We start from the raw sequence: 23671 nt of genomic DNA on the forward strand, positions 1-23671 counted from the left end.
TGGAAACTCAACATCCTGGACCCTGTTCTGGGGACGGTCTGGAATTTCAGGTCAGAGGGAGGTAGGCTGGGGAAGAGGGTGTGAAGGTGAGACTGTGTACAGCTGGTCGATGGTCACCATCTCCGGGGTGGTGGCTCTCATGTGTGTTATTGTTTCTTAGTTATCTCCCTAAGGGTTCTTCTAGGACTCATCGATCTGCAGGGCTGCTGGGAAAAGCAGCACCCCCACCGCCACCCCCCACCATTCCTGCTGTTCAAGCCCACCCTCCAGTTGGGTGACACAGCAGTGACCAATGTATGGTTGCCTACCAAGGTGTACTGACCATGGTCCTTTGGGCCCCTGAAGAGAGTATAAGGGTGTTCTGTGGGCTGAGGCAATCAGGGAGGGCTTCCTGAGGAGGTGTGGCCTGAGATGGGATGGGAAGTTGTAGAAAAACTGAGAGGGAGGAAATTCTCATTAGGAAGCTCCACGTGAGTACAGGTGGCAATGGATTTGGGCTGAGGGCTAGGATGAGGCCTCAGCATTCATGGGCCGGGGTCCTCAATCTTCCAGTCTCCCAGGAACTCCTACTCCTCCCTGAGTGCTGGGCTTTTAAGGTCTTATCTGTCAAGCTGACCTCATAGATCCCAGGAGAATTAATTTGTCTCCATTTTTATTCATCAAAGAAAGTTCTGGTCAGAGCTGCTGAAGCCAGCTGGCCAATGACAGAGAAGGGGGAAGGTCAGAGGCAGCCTAGGGAGAGCGGTGAACCCCAGACCTCACCTAGCCCTCTGACAGCCCCCATGTCTGTGACTCAGTTTCTCTTAACAGCTCAGAGCCCCTGGCTTAGAAAACCAGAGGGAGATCTTGGGGGCCCAAGAGGCTGGCTGGCGGCTGGTGGGGAGTGGATAGCTCCAGCCATCCTGTCTGGATGCCTGTCGCCCTCTGTTCCGGCTGGCCGGCCACATGAAGGGCTCATTCTGCTGTCTATTCACACGGGACTTTCATCTCCGCCGCCAGTGAAGCATTGCTCCCAGCTTCAGCACTGCCAGCAGGAAGGCACAGGGGAGGGGGAGCCTAGGATTGCCATGCCCTCAGACCTCTTGCCCAAAAGGCATGAGCCTAGGTGCCCTAAACAGTCTGCTTGCCCAAGCTCTAAGTTTCCAGGCTACCAGAGATGGGTACAGGACCCCCACTCACAAGCTCTTGCAGGAACCCAGTCTTTCCTATTTCAACAAGAGCAAGGCTGGCTTCCCTTCCAGCCCCCAGAGAACAGAGCAAAAGACTGCCCTCCCACCACAGGGTAGGTGGGATCCCTGGGGGTGGGGGGGGGGAGGTCATGGCTCAGCCCCTTGTTCCTCTCTCAGGGAACAGGTAAGTATGGTGGCCTCCAGGGCAGGGCAGGAAAAGCAAAGCCTAAACCCATGCTCAACCACTGGAGAAGATGGAGGCATTAGAGGGTGGACACTTGAGACCTAAGAGAGCAGGGACTGACCCCAGTGTCCTGCCAGGGAGGGAGGGAGGCAGTCATACCCACTGCCCACACTTACAGAGGGGCAGAGTCGAGGTGGCAGGACTGCTGGGAGAAGCAGACCCCCTGGCCCCCATGCCCCAGGTAAGGGACACAGCAGTGACTATCTCATGGTGGGGAGTGGGGGATCTGTGGGCTGGACCTTCTGAGAGTAGACCCTTCCTGCAGTGGCCTATCCATCTGTCTGGCAGCCATGGCCCCTGTGACATCATCAACCCACTGCGTTGCTTGGCAACTTTCCAGGATTAGCACTCTGCCCCTGTCATCCCTGACGTCCCACCATGGGCTGATGTTGCCCTGGCAACCCGGATGGGTACTGCAGCTTTTTGGACAGCTGTACCCAGTGTGGGAAGTGCCAGGAAAAATCCAGGAAGCAGGTGCCTCTTTCTAGGTCGAACAGGGTACACAGCCTATCCCCAGACCCACAAAGGAGCCAGGCTGTCCTAAGCAGGGCTTTGAGGGTTTTTGTCTCCTCAAAGAGCTTTGGTCAGCTTTGCCTCCAATCCCCCTTATACCCTTTCCTTCCTCCGACAATGATCACTAAGCACCTACTGTGTGAATGCCAACAAGAAAAGCAAATAACACTACAGTTTGAGCTTAGGGAAAGTTGCACCAACATTGGATCTTGAAGGATGAATAGGAGTTGGCCAGGGGTAGGAGTTGGTGGAGAGAGGTGTTCTGGACAGAGGAAGCAGAAACCTGTACGAAGGCCAAATCACTGTCTCCAGCCACAGCTTACACTCTGCCTCTGGACTCCTCATGGCCTGGCCTCTCTGGCTCTCTCTTTCAACAGACATTTTAAGGCAGAAACCAGTTTAAATCTGAATGCTCAGTGCCCAGCACTGGCTTGACACTAAGGTAGCATAACTAAAATGTCAAATAGAATTGGACATTTGTTTAATGAACCTCGGGTCCTCCTACCTCCCTCAACACCAACCTGCCTCACCAAACCTCAGTTTCCCCATCTATGAAATGGGGCCAATGCGGAGAAAGCTCTCTGGGTAAGGGTTCTCAGGTTGAGGTGGGATGGTTTTTAAATTTTCTTTTGGTTTGTAACCCACCTCTTACCCTGACCCTCTCCCCCCACTCCCCCCCCACACCCCGCCAAATGTTTAAGACTAGTGCAGTGGACATCAGTAAACGTTTATATTTCTCAGTTGTCAGTATTGGACCATTTTTGCTTCATCTCCTAACTATACTTATCTATATATAAATCTAGCCAAACCATTTGAAAGGAAGTCACAGCAGCGGATATCCTGACATTTGTCCTGAAATTCTTCAGCCCACATCAGTTAAGACAGGGACAGTCTCCTATACAACCACAATATCATTTTTCACATCTAAGAAAATTAACAAAAATTCAATATCCAGGACAGACAGGAGGATCAAAGCCTGAACTCATGCCAGGTCCTTGGAACAGATGGGTGACTGAGGCCAAAGATCGGGGGCAGGAGCACCCACTGCCCACCCTGAGGAGGCTGAGTTGCAGCCTGGTGTGTGTGTGTGTGTGTGTGTGTGTGTGTGTGTGTGTGTGTGTTTCTGTACAAGCTGAACCTCCAGAGAACAGAAGTGACCCTTTTCGCAACGATCTGACCATCTGGCCCACAGCTGTGGCTTAGATATGAACTTCCTCAATTATTACCCCCAAATTATTCACATAACTTTACTTCTTATTTTATTTATTTTCCCCAGGATTCAATCAAAGTCCTTACCCTGCGTTTGCTGTTTTGTCTCTTTACTCTAGAAGAGTCAGGGAGGGGAGACAGGTAATGGAGCCTGGGTTTGACAGACTAGAGGGCGGCCACTGTCCCCATCCCGCCGAGGAAAGACGGGAGCACAGGGCGGGAGGAACCAAGTCCCAGCCTGTGGGTGGTGTTGGGCGAGGGGACTTGCAGACCCGGGGAGCGTTCGGGGGCGGAAGTCCCGCCCGCCGCGCGGATGATCCCGCCCCTTAGCAACAGGCCCAGCGTCCCTCCCTAGAGACGGGCCACCAGACCGCACTCTGCTCGTTGGAGCCGGTAAGTCGGTGGCCACCGAGGGGGATGGTTGGGCCAGCAGGGGCAGGGGCACCTCGATAAGGCACAGAAGGCGAGTGGACGGGAAGGAGGACTCCCTTCCGGCCCAGGGTCCACATTCCTGTCTCTGACTGCGCATTCAGTTTCCTGAACCTCGGCCAGGGGGAAAGGAGTGGGGGGCACTTTTAAATAACCTTCCAGGTAAGCCCTGTACTTACTAGACTGACTTTTTGCCCTCCCCCCGCCCCACACGCGGAGAATGTAGCCACAACTCCCCGCCCTGTGGAAGGCCCCTGCAGGCAAGGAGCCTAAGTCCTTATCAGCCACACACACAGTCCCTCTCCTGATGTCAGCTGCAGCCTTAGTCCTCCATGTCCCCATCTGCAAATCCTCAGAGCACCGCCGTCCCTATCTCACAGACTCGTTACAGACATCAGCTTTCTTTCCTTACTTTTCTCACTCATGAAATCATTTGGCAGACACCTTTGAGGCACCTACTCTGTGCCAAGCCTGTGCCAGTCCTGTGCTAGGTGCTGAGGTTCCAGAGACCAACGTCACCCCCAAATTCCTGCATTTGCAGCTCTTACGATCATCTGGCAGGGAGGATAGATGCGCACATACAATACAGGGAGGTGTTCGCTGGAGGGAAGAGCCTCAGACAGATGTGGGAGCACAGAGGGGCTCACGTTAGGTGAGTACTCCAAAAAGGCGGAGAGAACCCCACGCCTGTCGGGGTTATTGCTATCCACAGTAGTAGTGTTTGCCAGGTAGCCCCCACAAGGGAAGAGACTTCGAAAATCCTTTAAGCCACAGATCTATTAGATGACACCTTACACAGAACCTGGTATGTGAAACAGATACAGGGTCTTTGCTGAATCCAAGGTTGGGTGGCTCTGAATTTCTTCTGCTTTGGCCCTCCTCCCCACAAGCACTCACCAAAGAACCTCAGGGCTCTTTGGTGCACAGTTTGAGAACCACTGTGGTGTTGCTTAGGGACATGGATCTTTGGGTCAGCCAGAAGTGAAGACCTCAGTTTCCCTTCTGGTTCTGTCAGTTCTTGGCTGTGTGTCCTTTGCAAGTTTCTTGACTTCTCTGGACCTTCATTTCCTTGTTTGTGGATTGGTGATGGTAGTAGTATGTGTCGTGAGGATCAAACCCCCTTGTTCATTTGTGTCCATCCAGCCAGTGCCTGGTGGGTGGTTGGGTCACATGGGGTTGAATGTCACTAAATCCAACCTGAAGCTTCTTCTGACTCAAGCAATTAGGACTCTCAGGTGGTCTGACTGGGTCCACCTGTGCCTCTTGCTGGCTGGCTGAACTTGCACAGGTCCCTTAACCTCTCTGAACCTCATTTGCCCTACCTCTGAGAAATGAGGATAGTCTCAGTTCTCACCTCAGAGGTTTGAACGAGATGTTGCACAAACTACATGTAAGCCCCTAATAGCATTCACCATTCCCACACACTGTGTCTGCTGGGGCCACCCCTGCCATCTTACTGGTCAGTTTCCTCATGTAAGAGGAGAGAGTACCCAGAGTGAGCAGCAGAGGCTTGCTGGTAACCATTCCCGGCCCCACTCATTCCCACATAGAGGCAGCCATCACTGGTGGGGCTGATAGGAGACAGAGGTGGATCTGTCTGTGATTCTGTCACAGGTCCTGTGCACACCAGCAATGCACAGGTGCCTAGAGCTGGGGTGGGATGGGAAGGGAGCCGTGGATCTTTGTAAAGGGCTGAGGGATGGAGGAGAGACAGGATTCTGAGTTTGCAGCTTGCTCTCATGCCTTCCTTCATGGAATGTGTCTGTATGGATCCCCCACTGCCAGACTTCTTGGAGGGAGTTGGCTCATGGGAGAAAAAATACCCCCAACACAGGCTCCTTTTGCCTCCAGTAACACTGTGCTTTCCTGGACATTTCTGCATCTGTCATCTTGGCTGAGCCTGATGACGCACCAGCTCAGCAGCCCAACATATTCAAGCACATTTGAGAGCTGGGGAAACCAGGGAGTGGGATGCCCTCCTGTGGAGTGGGGACCCCACCTCTCCAAGAACTGCCCTGTTTGGTGATTTTGTTCAAAGATGAGCAGACATCTTTGGGTTTGCAGCCATGATGGAGCTGAGCCCCAGTGGGTCCTCTGTCCGTTAGGGTGCTCTGGGAAGGGCTGGTGACTGTCAGATGGGTAGGCCAAACTCAACATTGTTTTTAGGGCCTGCCCCAGGAGGTGGATGACTCCCAGGGAATGGGTTCAGGGAGCCGAGTTCTAGTAGGACACTGGTTAGAAACTGGTCAGCCTCTGGGCTCAGAGTTTGGGCCTTTCTGCCAGAGCCCTATCTGGCCTTTCATGGGCCCTAAAGTGGTCTTGCCAACTCACCACCTCCTTCTTAGAAACAGACTCAGCACTTCAGGCTGCTTCAGCACTGCTGGGTAGCTTTGATCCAGACAGTCCTGGCTGCCCAGCCCGCCTTTCAGGTCAGTCCAGACAGGATTACCCTGCAGTGATCCAACAGGAAGCCTACACCAGCCAGGCATGCTTAAAATGGAGACAACAGGGCACGAAACATCCAGCCAACAGAGCGGCTTGTACCGTGAACTCCTGGCTACTTTGTCGCAGTGTGCAGGGGTTGGGAAATGGGATGGGGCCAGAGGAGAGGGTGATGCTTGGGTCAGGGTATTCTTTTGTTAAGATACCCTCTCTTTTTTATTAATTTATTTTTTTAAAGATTTGTTTGTTTGTTTATTTTTAATATAATTTATCGTCAAGTTGGCTAACATACCGTGTATATGGTGTGCTCTTCGTTTTGAGGGTAGATTCCCATGATTCACTGCTTACATACAACACCCAGTGCTCATCCCAACAGGTGCCCCCCTCAATGCCCATCACCCATTTTCTCCTCTTCCCCACCCTTCCCCCATCAACCCTCAGTTTGTTCTCTGTATTTAAGAGTCTCTTACGGTTTGCCTCCCTCCCTCTCTATTTGTAACAAGATAACCTCTCTTTTTAAATGACATTGTTATTGAGATAATTATAGACTCACTCCCTTTTTATTTTTGTACCTGCATTACATGAAAACCTCTTCATCACCATACCCTTGTCCAAATTTCTTATAACCCTGCCCTGACCAAGGATTTCCCCCAGTGATACGTTTTGAGGTAGCCAAAAGCAACAGCGGCTTGGCAAGGGCTTGCTCAGCCTGTAGTAAAAGTTCTGCAAACCCTTGTCCCTGGGATGGTGGATGTGTATGCAGCCCCGTGGTACACGTGCTGTTCCTGCTGGGGAGACGCAAGGGGATGCATTGCATGAGCTGAGCTGACCCTGAGAGCCAGGGCGGCTGAATACCCTTCTGTAACTGGCAGCGGGATCTGTGGGTCACGGGAAGGTCAGGATCCCTCCAGGGAGACCATTTGGTCCTCTGGCTCCTGGGTTATGGTGTGGGGCAGACACAGGTGGGGGAGACAGCGCGTGGCCCAGCACCCCACAGTAGGGAGAGACAGGGCAGTTCAGTTGGGCTGGGGCACCAGGGCTGCCTCCTGCTGAAAGTCATTTTGGGGAAAACCAAACAGGGCCTTTCACTGAGTGAACTCTGGGCCACCCTCCTCGTCTCCTTTGTGAGTAACTAGGCCTTGCTGTCTAACATGGAGGAGAGGGGGTGAGCAGGTGTAGAAGGACGCACTGCAGCGGGGGCATCTGCAGAGCTTCCCTGACTCCCCTCACTCTGCCCCTGACTCTGGGGGCTCATTTCTCACATGCCACATCCAGGGAAGGCCCTGCTGTCTCCTGGTGGGACCTGCCTGGCACTGCGTGTCTGTGTCTGTCCAAATTAGGAGACCACTTCCTCCCTCTCCACCCTCTGTGTGGCAAGCTGTGGCCGGTTGCAGGATGCAGATGAGGCATCCCTGTGTCCCGGTGCCCCTGGGGGCTGAACAGAAGCCAGCAAGGGCCCAGTGATGCCAGTATCTTCTCCTAGGAGCACCTCAAGAAGCAGCATGGAGCAGCCTAACAGAGAAGGCTACAGCCCAGGAAGGACCCCTCAGAGCCCAGAGTGCAGCAGTACTCCTGCGGGCCAAGAGTGTAACCTGAAGAGGACCCAGGCAGACCTAGAGTATAACCTGGGGAAGATTCTTCTGGGACCAGATTTTGGCTCCAAGGCTCTAAGCCCTGACCCCAATACCCTGCCTTTACCACTGCCCCCACCCACGCTCTCAGTCTTGGGGCAGCCCCGGAAGTTGCCCCTGACAGGCACTGATAAGAAGTACCCCTGATGAAGCAGCGTGGGTTCTACTCTGACATCCTCAGCCCTGGAAGCTTGGATCAAATGGGGGTGAGTGTGGTAGCTGTCCCCTACCAAGCCCAAACCCTCCTTGTGGGTTCCAGTCACCCTTCCTTCCTTGCTTCCTTCCACCCATCCATCTTGCCATCAGTCCATTTGTTCATTTATCCATCTAGCCATCTGTGTCTAATAATTTGTCCATCCATCCATCCACCCACCATCCACCCACCCATCCATCCTTCTGATCATCTGTCCATCTGTCCCTCCATCCATTTGCCCATTCATTCAACAATTCATTACTGAATATCTCTTATGTGACAGGCCCTGGACTGAGCACTGGTGACAGTGAGGACAAGACATCCATGTCCCTATTGTCATGGGACAATGACTTTGGTGGGGGAATTGTCCCCCAGCTCTGATTGGGGAGGGGGTCCTTGGACAAAGTGGCATACTATGTGTTTACTGGGTGGCTGGGAGGAGGTGTGTTCCAGGCATGGGGAACAGAAGGTACAGAGGCTTGGGAACCCTGACAAGCTCCATGGCCTGTGTAGAGAAGGAGGAGAGAATGTGAGAGGACAGATGGAGGCTTGGGGTAGGGGGAGTATAGACAGGTGATGACCAGGGGAGAGTTCAAAGAGCCCCGTAGTCCTGGACAGCCTTAGGAAAGTTCTAACTAGGATAGGCCAAGAGGGTTAGGGCAAAGATCCATGGATCCCCACTATGCTGGGGGTGCCAGAGTCACCCTTGGTGGGGGAGACATGCACAGAGACACCTGCTGGACTTGTGGTCCCTCCATCTAGTGGCTCAGCTCCCAGACACAGCAGGAGTGTTCTTAGAGTGAGGAGGGAGCTGTGCAGGATCAGAAGGGGGTGAGGTCAGGGGTGTCCCAAGTGGCTGGAGCTTGTTGCCCACTATGGCCTCTGAATGAGGAATTGTGGAAACTCACTGTTCTGCCCTATTCCCGTGCCCTTGGGTGTTCCCTGGTGGGCTTGGGGGCGACACTTGGCCTTGTGGTCCCTCCCAGGTCCTGCCTGTCCCCAGGATGTTTATACCCCCTTAGAGCTCTGGGATTTGGTTTTAGGAAGTATGCCGTGGTCCCTGCATGAACCAAGATCTCCTGCGGCAGGCCGACCTTGACAAGTTTACTCCAAAAGGTCAGTGCCTAGAAGGGCAGGGTGGATGAGTGGGTGCCATTTAGAAGCAAGACCTCTGGTCTTAGATTGTTTCTTCTTGGCTCAGGATCTCAGTTTCCTCAGCTATAAAATGGGGGTAACAAGATATAAGGTGCTTTGCAAGGGCCAAGCTAACGGTTAGTGCTCAGTGAACCACACCTTATGTTCCTCTTAGCTGAGCTGTGACAAGGGCACCACAGTGGGTGGGGCTGCTGAGGGCCAGGGCATCAGTTCTCTGCCCAGCTGGGGACACTAGGGTTTTCACATGTATAAATTACCTTTTCTACCTCCCCTGGAACATGAGCTTGGAGAAGGCCAGGTCTGTGTCTGAGTTTTCCCTGCTGGGACCCCAGTGTCTAGAATAGGGCCTGGCATGGGAAAGTGCCCAGAAGATCTCTGCTGAATGAGGACTCTCCTCCCAGGATCTGCGCTGAGTCCTGTAAGGACTGGGGCAGGACTGCAGAGTGTGGGGCAGTCTCCGGTGGCAGAGGGGAGAATAGGGTGGCTCCAGGAGAAGCAGCAAGGTGGGTGGGGCCCTGAGTGAGGAGTCAGGTGGGAGCCCTCCCACCTGGCTGGCAGACAGGATACCCGCTTCGATCAGGCTCAGAGGTCCCAGCTGTCTGCCTCTCCTCCCCAGCCCCAGGAGAGGCCTGGCTCCTTGCTGACACTGCCCAGATTAGTCCTCTCAGTGCCCACGGACCTCATGGGGTCTGTGAAGCCCCAGAAGTGGCTCAGGAAATATCACACGTATGTGCATTTGTGTGGTGAGCTGAGGATCCAGTCTATTGGGCTGTACCGTCTCACAGACATCTGTGGCCCAGAAAATGCTTACAGAGTACAGATCTAAGGGTTGTGGGGTGCTCCTACCATCCACAGTGGGGTGGGGTGGGGATGCTCGGTGGCTCTGCATCCCCATCCACATGAGGAAAAGCAAGACCAAAACACACCCTCTGGAGGCCCTTGTCCCTCCAGACTTGCCCTCCCTTGGGTGCCTGGTGCCAAATCTGGCTTCTTGTCTCCACTGCCAGCCACAGGCAAGCTCTGAGCTTCCCTTGCCCCAGGGCGCTCATACCCAGTACCTAGTGCTTTGTCTTGGGGCGTATTGGGCTCTGGCCTGAGCCCCTGACACTCCTGCCTGTGCCTCTGCCTGCAGTCAGAAGTTTTGAGATTCCTGAAGGCTTCGAGGAACATTTGGAACAGCAGCGCTTCGAGTCCACCACCCGGGTGCTCACCCAGACTGACTTCCCACTGCAGGCCTACGAGCCCAAGGTGCAGGTGCCTTTCCTGGTGCTGCCAGGCCAGTGCCCCCGAAAGATTGAGATTGAGAGGTATGGCCAGGTTGGCAGTGGGAGGGCCCATTCCTTTGGGGGGGGCGGCATCCACCCAAGTCAAGGAGCGAGGGACAGCAGGCTACTAGGTGACCGTCTTCATGGCAGAGGTTACTAAAATGGGCCTGTGTGCAAATCTTGTAGCCCTTTGCTTTCTTTTTTGTTTTTGTTTTAAGTTTTATTTCTTTATTTTGAGAGACACACAGAGAGACAATCCCAAGCAGGCTCCCTGCTGTCGGTGCAGAGGGCTTGAACTCGCAAACCATGAGATCATGACCTGAGCTGAAATCAAGAGTCGGATGCTTAACTGACTGAGCCACCCAGGCGCCTCACCCTTTGGTTTCTTTATAGGAACAAACTGCTTTCCTTGCTGTAGGATTGGGGAGGATGGTATTTAGGTCAATGTAGTGGAACTACCAGACAGACACAGGGCAGCCGGGGCTCAAGACATCAGCCCCAGCTACCACACTACTTCCTGATGAATTCCAGAGGGGTGGGGGCCCCTGGAGGCATCCCTGGGCCACACTCCTATCCACCACGACCCTGTGGACCGTTGCTGGCATCCATGAAGCCATCTCAGATGAGCTGAGCTGTCATGAGATTCCCTTGTTCCCCCTCGGCCAGGAGGAAGCGGCTGTACCTGAGTCTGGACATCGAGCAGTTACTGGCTCATGAGGGCATCGACTCGGACAAGCTCATGCCCAGGCACCCAGACCCCCACCACCCCCAGACCATTGAGCAGGGCCATGACCCACTCTTTCCCATCTACCTCCCACTGAAGGTGAGCCTAGTTTCCATAGCAAGCTGATGGTCAGCAGTGGGGGGAAAGGTGGGTGGGAGGGGTACAGGACCCCGGCCGAGAGATCAGACCCGAAAGGGGATCTGTGGGAATCATAAGCACTCACTTGTCAAGCATAATTGGACCTTCCCGCCAGGGGTTTTGATCATCCTAGGCTGGGACAGAAGGGGCCCCAGAACCCCTGAGATGCTGACTCTGCTTTTTGCTTGGGAGCCTGGGGAACCTGTGTATGCAATCTCTGTCCCCCCAGCTCCCAACCTTGAGGCACCAGAAGCAGCCCAGTTGGACTGTGGAGTAGTATATGGAGCTCCCTGACCACTGCTCCTGGACTCACTGAGATGGGGGGAACTGAGGTGGAGGAGGGCCTCATTGTAGCTCCTTTGGGATGCCGATGGGGAAACTGGGTCCGAGGAGGAGAAAGAGGGAGCATAGCCTGCTCTAGCTTTCACTAGCCTCCCTGCCCTTCCTCTCCCTGACCCTGAGTATGTCTTGCTTGGCAGTCCCTGTGGGGAGGCAGAGCTGAATCCACATCACCCTACTAAGGGTGGCCTCCTGACTACCCTGAATCTCCTTCATTTCTGCATGTAGGTGGAATGCTCAGAAAAATCCAAGGTCCACCTCTTCCCTTGGGCCTGAGCTGGATGATCCTTGGGCAGTGGGAGAGAGAGCTCATATCCTGCTTTGAGTCCCCAAATACCCCTCTGCTTGCATCAGGGTTGCCCAGTTGGGTGGGGATCCAGGGTTTCACAGAGCCAGACCCCACAGGCCCCTGTGAATAGTGGGGGAGACATTCAGCCCCATGGCCCTCAGTCTGTAGCTTCTGCATCTGAGGAAGACTTACTTAGGCACCCTCATCTTCTGCCACACCCAACCCATTTGGCCCCTCTAGGGGAGAGCTGCCTCCTCCTGACCTCTGCCCATTTCTTCCAGGTATTTGACAATGAGGAGTTTGATTGCCGGACTCCCAGTGAGTGGATCAACATGGGCTTGGAGCCAGGGTCTCAGGACAGGAAACCTGTCCCTGGAAAAGCCCTCCTGCCCACTGATGACATCCTAGGTCATGGTGAGCAGGGCCGGCATGGGTGGGGGGCAGGATCCTGGTCTGTACCATCCCTGTCTGGCAAGCAGCCCAACCATTGACTTCTGGGCTGCCCTAGGGGCTGGCAGCTGTGGGAGGGGAGGGCTCCCACCTTTTGAGGCCTCCCAGCTGGGATACAGACTAAGGGGTTGGCCATATAGAGTCAAAAAATACAAGGACCAGGGATGACATTGTGGGAGGGTTGGGGAAGGGACTGCTGGATGGTGTCTAGTGTTTAAAAAAATCTTTGATTTATTGGTAATAAAAAATATGCAAGCTTGTTGGAAATGTTCAAATGTGTACAAGGGGCACAATTCAAGCCTTCCTTCCTGCCACCTAGAAATCACCATTGCTCTAGCTTTACCTATGGCCTCTCAACTTGCACCTCTGCATGGACAACACACATTCTCATGCTTACACACCTGCTTGCAAACACACATTCACAAGCACACTTACCATCATACTCACACACCATCCCCCACATCACACACGTTTTCACCACACATACACACCTCCCATCACCCATTCACAGCCACTATCTCTCCCCACCCCCAACACACATACCTGCACTGATGTCCCACAGATGAGCTGTATCTCTGCTTTGTCTGTCTGTCCCTCCTTTGGCCCCACATCTGCCCTCGGGCTGTGTTTGCTGCTGTAGGGAACTGAGCCAGGTTGACCTTCCTTGGCTGCCTCTGAGTGAGCATCTGAGGAAGATCTGGGTTATGAAGTTGGAGGTTGGAGTTGGCTGCCCCTCTGTGCAGGGCTGAGGGCTGCTCTGCTCCCTGCCCCATGGTGGACATGCCACTTTGGGACGGGGAGTGCCCCCCACCCCCCATGGGCTCTGCCCAGGATTGAGAGCCATGCTGGTTGGTTTTAAGACTTCTCAGCCTCCAGGGGGCCCCACAGTAAGTCCACTGAGCAGGCTGTAAGTTTATGTTTCGATTTAAAAACATGTTAATGCTGGAATCAATTTCTCTGAACTAGACAAGAAGCCCAGAATGTTCCCTTTACTTTGGACTTAATTACAAAAATAATTTAACTCAATTGTTCCCAGATCTCCAATTCCTGGCAATAAAACCAGAAGGGGGGGGGGGCTGCATTAACCTTAAATGTACCAAGTACCAGCCTCCCGGAAGTGCTTCTGTTTGCCCTCCTTCATGTGGGCCCTGGCCTTGGGCAGTGGCACTGGTGGGAGGGGGGCTGGCAGGGAGCATTTCTGCCAGAGACCTCTGGTTTTCTGCTGGTGCCTTCTTGTGACATCATCTTCTCTAAGTTGAGCCAAGACAGGTCAGCATTTTCCAAAGAGAAGCATATAGCATCCAGCCAGCACGTTAGCAATTCCTTGGAGTTCCAGCTGTTCTTCCTCAACCCAGGCTGTAGAACCCATCAGCTTATTTTAAGGCACTTCTGCCTTAAAAGGTGTGAGGAGGCTGACCAGAACCAGGACTGGATGCATACATAGTATGACTTCAGGCTCTGTGAGGGACACAAATGGGCTAACAAGTCAGAGGGTGCCTGGGGCAAAGGCACTCTTTGAGGCAGGATGCTTCGTGGAGGGGAAACCGTTTGAGCAAGGAACAAACCATCAATGAGGTGACCTGAGCAAAGACTGTTCCAGTCAGAGAGCATAGCCAATGCAAAGTCCCTGAGGCAGGAGTAAGCTCCAAAGTCACAGTAATAGCCAGACATGCAGTATGGCTGGAGAAAGAAAAGGGTAGGTGGTGGCAGATGAGCTGGAGAAGCAGTGCAAAGGCTTGCAGTCCAGGAAGTGAGTAGAAGGCCCATCCTGACCAACAGGCCCTGAGGCCCATTTTGGGGCCACTGCAGGGCAGCAATCTTTTACCTTGATCTGACTTAGGCCCCTGATATAAGGGGCCTAAGGGTTCAACTGCCACATGCAGCCCATGGGAAGGGGTTCACTCTGGTCTTGGTCACTTTGAAGGGGTCCAGTTCAGACATGATGAGCTTCACAACTACATCCTCACCAGGTCTCTGTGTGCCTGGGGCTTTCCTGCCTCCCGTTCTAGCTCTGCTGGCCTGTGTCTCTGTCTATCCTGATGGGGTCATGCAGAGCACAGAGACAGAGGGGTCTGGTCCTTCTGGCTCCTCCTGCCACCAGGGGTTCCCCAGAGGCCAGCTCAGCTGGAAGGAAGCAGAATCGCTGCTTTGCTGGAGCTAGAAGGGGTCATCCTGGTGGGAGGGAGGCCAGACCAGTGGCCACTGAGACTCGTTCCCAGCGCCTGCTGCCCACACAGAGTCCCCTACCCACCCTACAGCAGAGAGCACTGGTGGGTTCCCCTCCTGTTTCAGAGGACCCCAAAAGTCGGAAGCTGAAGTATGAATGGTGCGATGTCGGCGTCCTGGACTATGACAAGGAGAAGAAGCTGTACCTGGTACACAAGACAGATGAGAACGGCTTGGTGCGAGATGAGACGGGGAAGCCCATTCTGAATGGAGGGGTCACCGCTGAAGGTACAGGCTCTCTGCCCCACCCCATGCATACCCCCCACTCAGGACCATGACTGAGGCCACCCCCCCACCCATGGCACAGCCACATCAGGCCTGAATTCTTCCTTGCCCTGTATGTCCTGTGACTGTCTGTCCCCTGGCCAGTGAAAACCAGAGGACCCATCATTCAGAGACAGACCCCAGGAAGGGCAAATGGCCATTATTGGGTATGCCTGCCCCGAGCAGCTGACGGTACCACTTGCAACATGATGCAGAGAAGGCATCCAAGGCCCATCAGTTAGTGATGTTTACCTTGAGTGTGGCAGCGAGGAGTGGGCACTTCAGCAGCCGCCCCTGTGTGACTGTTTGTCTGTGCACAGATCTTTATGGTTTACAAAGCACTTTCACATCCATCCATGGCCAACTGTGAGGTGGGCAGGGAGAGGAGTGTTGTCATACCCCTTCTGCAGATGTGACAGGGTGTCAGAAGAGAGAACCCACTTGTGCAGGGCCACCATGCATCAGTAGCAGAGTCAGGCTAGAACCCAGTGTTCCAGCCTAGAGAGTCTGACTGTGTTGTGTGTTCCCTTTTCTCTCCCACCTGGCCCCAGGAAGGCACCCCCTCCTCGCCTGCCAGTACTGGGTGCCTCGGATCCAGCTTCTCTTCTGCGCTGAGGACCCACGCGTGTTCACACAGCGTGTGGTCCAGGCCAACGCCCTGCGCAAGAACACAGAGGCTCTGCTGCTATACAATCTGTACGTGGACTGCATGCCCTCTGAGGGCCACCAGCTCATCAATGAGCAGAGCCTGAGCAAGATCAAGCAGTGGGCCATGAGCACACCCCGGATGCGCAAAGGGCCCTCGTGAGTCTCCACCAGACCCTTCGTTATGCCCACTTCCTCCAGGAGCCCAGGGGGCAATGCTCCCTCCGTGCTCACCTGTGGGCCACGTTGCCCACTGCACTGTGGACTTCTTGGCCCCAAGTCATGTCTTTTTCATCTCCAGATCTCTCATTATCAGTATCAACTCATGGATTCTTATTCAAAGGGACAGAACCTGTTACTACTATTTTTTATTTTGGTGCCCAAATTGTCCCAGATTTGGCCAGAGAGAGCCTCCTCAAGCTGATATATTCCTATCGTTCTTTGAGTGTGTCTTTAATTTGGGGCATAGCAAGAAGTGCTGGGCTCATCTTGTACTTCTCCAGACCCAGCCCTGAAATCAGCTATTTATCCAAGAACCCCTGGTTCCTTTCAGTGGGGGAGTTTAGAAACCAAGATCTGGGTGTTAGATATGCTCATTGCTACTGGGAAATCATTGCTGTGAGGCTCTTAGGCCAGACAAATCTGGGAAATATATATATTATTATACTATGTTATACTATTATTATATTACATTGCATTAAATTGCATTAAATTGCATATTACACCCCCCCCCCCGACACACACCCATGTCTAATTCTTTCTGTCTGTTAAAAACCATGGATTCCTAATGATACCTTCAAATTGACCCCAACACCACATGGCTCACTCTCACTTATACATATTTCTTACTTCTTTCTCCAGAAGAAAACTAGCTCCCATTGTTCATAGTATATTTATTTGCTCAGTCCTAGAATATACAGAAAGTAATTTCAAACTGCTAATTCATACTCTTTGGAAGAAAAACCTTACTAAGTAGACTTTGATACAGTGTTCTTTGTCTCTTTACCCTGGGGGCATTTAGTATTAATGTCGCTATATTCAAGCGACTTGGTTTAGTTCTCCACCCCCTTCAGTGGGATATGTTTATTTGATGAAATACAATGTGGTGGTCGTCCATTTGTTTTATGTATATAATGTATATATTCTATGTATCTGTTTCTCTCACTGATATGTAGTATTCATAAAGGTATCCTCGGATCTGTCACTCTCCACCCCCATTCATTCTATCCTAGCCACATCTTCCCCTGTCCACCCTGTCCCCACCACATGCCCATAGTTAACCAGTAGCACTAGCTTCTGGCTTATCCTTTCTGTATTTCTTCTTGTACAAATGAGCATGTATATATTTTTTTTTAATTTTTTTTAACATTTATTTATTTTTGAGACAGAGAGAGACAGAGCATGAACGGGGGAGGGGCAGAGAGAGAGGGAGACACAGAATCGGAAGCAGGCTCCAGGCTCTGAGCCATCAGTCCAGAGCCCGACGCGGGGCTCGAACTCACAGACCGTGAGATAGTGACCTGAGCCGAAGTCGGACGCTTAACCGACTGAGCCACCCAGGCGCCCCCAAGCATGTATATTTTCTTTTTTTTTTTTTTAATTTTTTTTTCAACGTTTATTTATTTTTGGGACAGAGAGACAGAGCATGAACGGGGGAGGGACAGAGAGAGAGGGAGACACAGAATCGGAAAGAGGCTCCAGGCTCTGAGCCATCAGCCCAGAGCCCGACGCGGGGCTCGAACTCACGGACCGCAAGATCGTGACCTGGCTGAAGTCGGACGCTTAACCGACTGCGCCACCCAGGCGCCCCCATGTATATTTTCTTATACGCCATTCCTTCTTACTTGAAGGGCAGCACACTATAGATATCCTTTTGTCCTTTGCCTTTCTCACTTACATACATCCTGGACATCAATCCCTACTAGTTCACTGAGATTTCCTTCATCCCTTTTTATGGCTGCATAGTAGTCTATTGTGTGAATGTGCCCTGTACCATCATTCACTCAACCATTCTCTAATATATAGGCATTTAGGTCATTTCTGACCATTTGCGATTACAAACAGTACTGCAGTGAAAAACCCTGTGCATTTATATGTTCATATTGTCCCGGGGATAGCTTCAGGGTAAATTGCGAGAAGCAGGATCGCTAGGTCAAAAGATAAGAGCAGATGTAGTTTTTCAGCTGTTGCCAAATTTCCCTCCGCAAGCGCTGTGCCATCTCGCTTACCTGCCAGCAGTGTGTGAGCGCCATTCCCCCCACAGCCTTGCCAAGAGTCTGTTGTCTTGCTGTGTGATTTTCTGCCAGTCTGGAAGATAAGTAAGGTAAATCAGTCTGAAGTGTTATATGTGAGGCCATACGTGTTTTCCATCTTTTCATGTGATTAAGGGCACCTTTTACATATTTTTGTGACTCGTCTATTCATGTCTTTTGCCCATTTTTTTCTCTCAGGCTTTTGGGCTTTTTCCTCCCTCTGATTTTGAGTTCTTTCTATATTAGGGATATCCTTCATCTGTGATGTATGTTGTAAATATTTTTTCCTGGTTTGTCAGTTGTATTTTGACTTTGCTTGTGGTAATTTTTGTAATATAACTTGTGAAATATTTAATCAATGTTGTTAATCATCTCTTCTATTACATCTGGATTTTGAGTCACAGTTAGATGGCCTTTCCCCACCGTGAGGGTTTCTTCTAGTACTTGCATGGTTTCATATCCTTGTTCCATCCTTATTTTTTAATGTTTATTTATTGATTTTTGAGAGAGAGAGAGAGAGAGAGCGAGCATGTGAACAATAGTGGGGGAGGGGCAGAGAGAGAGAGAGAGAGAGAGAGAGAGAGAGAGAAAATCCCAAGCAAGCTCCAAGCTTTCAGCCCAGAGCTGCTACAGAGCTCTGTCTCATGAATGTGAGATCATGACCTGAGCCAAAATCGAGAGTTGAACTCTTAGCCAACTGAGCCACCCAGGAGCCCATCCTTATGTATGGTATGTGGTAATGGATCCAATTTTATCTTTTTCTAAATGACCAGCATTTATTAAGTGGTTTATTAAACACCCATCAGCATTTATTAAAACCTCCATCTGTGTCCCAGTGATTCGAGATGCTACCTTTTTCATACAGTAATTTTCAGATGCAGTCAGGTCTATTTTTGGACTTTCTGCTCTCTTCCACTGTCCCATTTGTCTATTTGTGCAGTGGACTGTGGTTTAATTATGGATGTTTTACAGTATTTTTTAATGCCTTGTAGGACCAGCCCCCACTTTTGTAGCTTTGCCCTTTCAGTGTTTTCTTGGCTATTCTGGCATGTTTTATTTGTTTGTTTTAACTGGTTATTTCTTAAAACTATGGCAAAATAGACATAATGTAAAAATTACCATTTTAACCATTTTTAAGTGTGCAGATCAGTGGAATTAAGTGCATTCACATTGTTGTGCAACTATCAGCACCATCCATCCACAGAACTTTGCGAAACTCTGTACTCGTTAAACAGTAACTCCCTATTCCCGTTGCCCTCCAGTCCCTGGCAACCACCGTTCTACCTTCTGTCTCTGTGAATCGTACAGGATTTGACCTTTTGTGTCTGGCTTATTTCACTGAGCACAGTGTCTTCTCGGTTCATCACGTTGTAGTGTGCGTCGGAATCTCTTTCCATTCAAAGGAAAAAAATTCCTTTTAATGTTCCATTGTATGCACGTACTGCATGTTAGGTATCCTTTCATCTGTTGATGGGCACTTGGGCTGCTTCCATCTTTTGGTTCTTGTGCATAATGCGAGTATAGGTGTACAAATCTCTCCTTGTGTCCCTACCTTCAGTTCTTGTGGGTGTATGCCCAGAAGTGGACTGGCTATCCATATGATAATTCTATTTGTTGCTGTTGTTTAGTTGTTATTTCGTAATCGTAATGTTAACTCTGCAATCTAACTAGATTTGAAGGGGGGTAAGGAAAACACGGAACCAAAGAGCTGCAGTGAGAGCACTGATTATAGGCTATTATGAGCATATGGGAGAAGGAACAGTCTTGTAGTTAAAAGAAAGCACACGTCAAATTTATTAGGGTTGTCCACGCTTGGCAATGGTGAGCTTCTTGCCGGTCTTGCCATCCCTGGACCCAAAGCACTCCTTGGTTTCCATGGTATTTATGCCCTCTCTCACCTTGCCAAAGGTCACATTCTTGCCACCCAAACATTCAGTCTTGGTAGTGTGAATGAAAAACTGGGAACTGTTTGTGTTGGGTCCAGCAATTGCCATAGATGAGACACCAGGATCTGTGTGCTTCAGGATGAAATTCTCATCATCAGCTTTCTCCCTCTAGATGGACTCGCTATCAGTGCTGTTATGACATGTGAAGCCACCACCCTGGCGTATAAACCCTGGAATAATTCTGTGAAAGCAGGAACCTTTATAAGCAAATCCATTTTGCTCCAGTCCTCAGAGCACAAAAGTTTTGGGCTATATTTGGAACTTTGCAAATGGCTCAAAGGATACGTGGCCCAAGGGCTCATGGTTGATGGCAAATGTCAAAGACCATCATGGAGTTGACCGTGACGGGGTGGCACAGGGCAGCTCTTGGTGGCGTCAGCAGTATTTGCAAAGCCCTATTTTTAATTTTTGGGACACCATCATCCAGCTGCCTTAGCAGCTGCACTGTTTTATATTCTCACCAGCAGGGCACAAAAGTTCGAATTTCTTCACATCCTCACCCAACGTTTCTTTTCTTGTTGTTTTCTCTGTATAATAGTCATCCAAATGGATGTGAAGTGGTATTCCATTTTGGTTTTAATTTGCATTTCTCTAACAATTAGTGATGTTGGCATCTTTTCATGTGTTTATTGGCCATTTGTAGATCCTTCTTTGGAGAAATGTCTATTAGCAATCTTTGCCCATATCTGAATCTAGTTGTTTGGTTTTTGTTGTTGAGTGTTATGAGTTGTCTATATATTCTGGATACCAATCCCTTATCAGATATGTGATACTTTCTCCCATTTCATGGTTTGCCTTTTTATTCTGTCGATCGTGTCCTTTATGTTACCAGGACACAAGGCTTTTCATTTTGATGAATTCTGATTCGTCTTTTTTTCTTTTGTTCCCTTTGTCATAGCCAGGAGATCATTGCCAAGCCCAGTATCATGAAGCTTTTCCCGATGTGTTCTAAGAGTTTTATAGTTTTAGCTCTTACATTAGAGTTTTGATCCATTTTGAGTTAATTTTTGTATATGGTATTACATAAAAGTCCAACTTTCTTCTTTTGCATGTGGATATCCAGTTTTCTCAGCACAATGTGTGGAAAAGACTGTTCTTTCCCCCATTAAATGGTCTTGTCACCCCTGTAAAAAATCATTTGACCCATATGTATTCCAGAAGTTATTTCAGAACTATTTATTCTATTCCTTTGGTCTATATGTCTTTATGCCAGCAGTATACTGTTTTGATTACTGCAGCTTTACAGTAAGTTTTGAAATCAGGAAGTGTGAGTCTTCCCACTTTGTTCTTTTTTAAGATCGTTTGGCTATTTGGGTCCCTTGAGATTCCATATGAATTTTAGGATGGATTTTTCTATTTTTGCAAAAATGTTGTTGGGATTTTGATCGGAATTTGCATGCTTATTTTCCCATGAGCCTTGTATCAAATCCTCTAGGTCCAGTTTAGAAACACTTAGTATTTTTGATGGGGTTTCATTATATTCTTGAACTGTCCTATCCCAGAACAAAGAATGTTCATTCATTTGTTCAAGACTACTTTTGGGAGCACCTGGGTGGCTCAGTTGGTTGAATGTCCGACTCTTGATTTCAGCTCAGGTCATGATATCAGCATTGTGGGATCAAGCCCTGTGTCAGGCTGTACGCTGAGTGTGGAGACTGTTTAAGATTCTCTCTCTCCCTCTACCCCTCTCCCACACTCATGCGCGTGCTCTCTCTCAAAAAAAAAAAAAAAAAAAAAGACTACTTTTGTGTCTTTCAGGAATGCTTTACATTTTTCTCATATAGGTTTTGCATATTTCTTATTATTTTGTCTTTTTTGTTGCTATTATAAATGGGATTTTCTCTACTATTGCTCCTACTGATTTTTGTATGCTAATTTTATATCCTATTACAAACAATCCTTACTGAATTGTTTGAATGTGTTTTATTATTGATTCTCCAGGGTTTTCTTATATTTTTATTTTTTTTTTAAGTTTGCTTATTTATTTTCAGAAAGATAGAGACAGCACGAGCAGAGGAGGGGCAGAGAGAGAGGGAGACAGAGAATCCCAAGCAAGTTCCGCACTGTCAGCGAAGAGCCCAACATGGGGCTTGAACTCAGGGCCTGAACTCACAAAACTGTGAGATCATGACCTGAACTGAAATCAAGAGTTGGACACTTAACTGGCTGAGCCTCCCAGGCACCCCTCTCCAGGGCTTTCTAAGTATATATTACCTGTAAATAGAGTTTTACTTTTTCTTCTCCAGTTCTTATTCCTCTAATCACTTTCTCTTGTTTAATTGCATTTTCTAATACTTCCAGTACAATATTGAATAGTAGCGGAGATGGGTAGGCATCCCTACCTGTTCCTAATATTAGTGGAGGTACCTCTAGTAAGTTTCCCCCTTAAGAAAATTCTAACTTTAGGGGTGCCTGGGTGGCTCAGTCAGTTAAGCCTCTGACTTTGGCTCAGGTCATAACCTGTCAGTTTGTGAGTTCAAGACTTGCATTGGGCTTTCTGCTCTCAGCGCAGAGCCTGCTTTGGATCCTCTGTCTCTCTCTGTCTTGGTCTCTCTCTGTCTCTGTCCCTGCCCTGCTCTCATTCTCTCTCTCTCTCTCTCTCTCTCTCTCTCTCTCTCTCTCTCAAAAAATAAACATTAAAAGAAAAGAAAAAAAAAGAAAATACTAGCTTTGGGACTTTATTTAATGTATCCATTGAAACTTCTATTTTCTTAAGTGTTTATTTATCACAGCCTTTAAAAGTACCTATGGAGAGGGATGCCTGGGTGGCTCAGTTGGTTAAGTGTCTGACTTTGGCTCAGGTCATAATCTCATTGTTCATGGGTTTAAGCCCTGCATCGGACTCTGTGCTGACAGCTCAGAGCCTGGAGCCTGCTTCAGATTCTGTGTCTCTCTCTTCCCCTCCCCTGTTCATGCTCTGTCTCTCTCTCTCTCTCTCTAAAAAAAAAAATATATATATATATATATATATGTATATATATGTGTAATAATAATAATAAAGTACTTATGGAGATAATCATATAATTTTTCTCCTTAGATCTATTAACATTGTATATTATATTAATTGATTTCCTAATATTGAAACAATCTTGTATTCCTTTAATAAATCCCATCTGGCCATGGCGTATCATTTTTTTAAAATATGGTATTGTTGGGTTCTATTGGTTAACATGCTTTCTAGAACTTTTGCATTGATGGAAGGGATGTTGGCCTATATTTTTTTTCATACTGTCTCTATCAGGTTTGAAGCAACTAAAAATGGGAGGATAAAGGAATGAGGAAAGTAGATTGAAGTCAAGATTGTTATAAAGGAACATGAAGGGAGTTGAAGGATACCATTAAAACTTGACAAAACAGATATTAACAAGTTAAATTAGAAAGCAGGGGATTTGGGGCTTGCTTCATAAGAAGAATATTGATGTGTTCCTTCATTTTCCATACTCTGGAGCAATTTTTGGTGTATTGAGGCTATCTGGTTATTCCCTCCTGCAATCATTTGGACATAATGTTTTTGGTGGGATAGTTCTCTAGTAGGAATTGGTCTATTTAAGCTTATATTCCCAATTTGGGGGTCAGTTTTGGCATACTTTCTTTCTCTAAAAAAATCATCCATGTTTTCTAGGTTTTAAAATGCATTTGCATAGAATTTTGCAAAGTGGTCTCATGATTTAACAATTTTTTTGTTTCAATGTTGACTTCCCCTTATCACCTCCTTTTTTTTTTCTTTTCAAATTTTATTTAAATTCTAGTTAGTTAACATGCTGTCACTTCTGATTGTGTAGGGTTATGCTCTCTCCCTTTCTTTGCTTTATTGAGTTACTTAGTGATTTGTTTGGTGTGTTAATTTTTTAAAAATAGGAATTTGATTTATTAACTTGACTGTTTTCTACATCTACCTCATTAATTTCTACTTTTATTATTTCCTTTCTTGTCCCTTGCTTTGGCTTGTATTTTGTTATGTTTATAATGTGTGTGTGTGTGTGTGTGCACATGCACTAGAAATTTAATTCACTTATTTACATTCTTGCTTATAAATGTGTTTATAAATGTGTCTAATGAACTTTCTTCTGATAAATGCTTAAAAAATAGTCCACAGATTCTGATATGTAGTATTTCATTTTTTTAATTCCAAAAATTTAGTTTGTATT

At 49.0% G+C, this 23671-nt stretch overlaps 1 protein-coding gene across 1 annotated transcript in view; it reads left to right on the forward strand.

Annotated features, from left to right (window-relative positions):
* The first annotated feature begins 3749 nt into the window (after positions 1–3749).
* Positions 3750–23671, forward strand: part of DNAH1 (dynein axonemal heavy chain 1) — a 76631-nt gene continuing 56709 nt past the window's right edge. Inside the window, 9 exon segments of the mRNA XM_045051061.1 lie at positions 3750–4216; positions 7490–7779; positions 7782–7843; positions 8874–8946; positions 10118–10292; positions 10917–11073; positions 12022–12154; positions 14483–14644; positions 15232–15484. Coding sequence (XP_044906996.1) covers positions 4188–4216; positions 7490–7779; positions 7782–7843; positions 8874–8946; positions 10118–10292; positions 10917–11073; positions 12022–12154; positions 14483–14644; positions 15232–15484 — 1334 coding nt within the window. The 5' untranslated portion in view covers positions 3750–4187.

This window comes from Felis catus, chromosome A2 (genome assembly GCF_018350175.1).
Source record: "Felis catus isolate Fca126 chromosome A2, F.catus_Fca126_mat1.0, whole genome shotgun sequence".
Classification (NCBI taxonomy): domain Eukaryota; kingdom Metazoa; phylum Chordata; class Mammalia; order Carnivora; family Felidae; genus Felis; species Felis catus.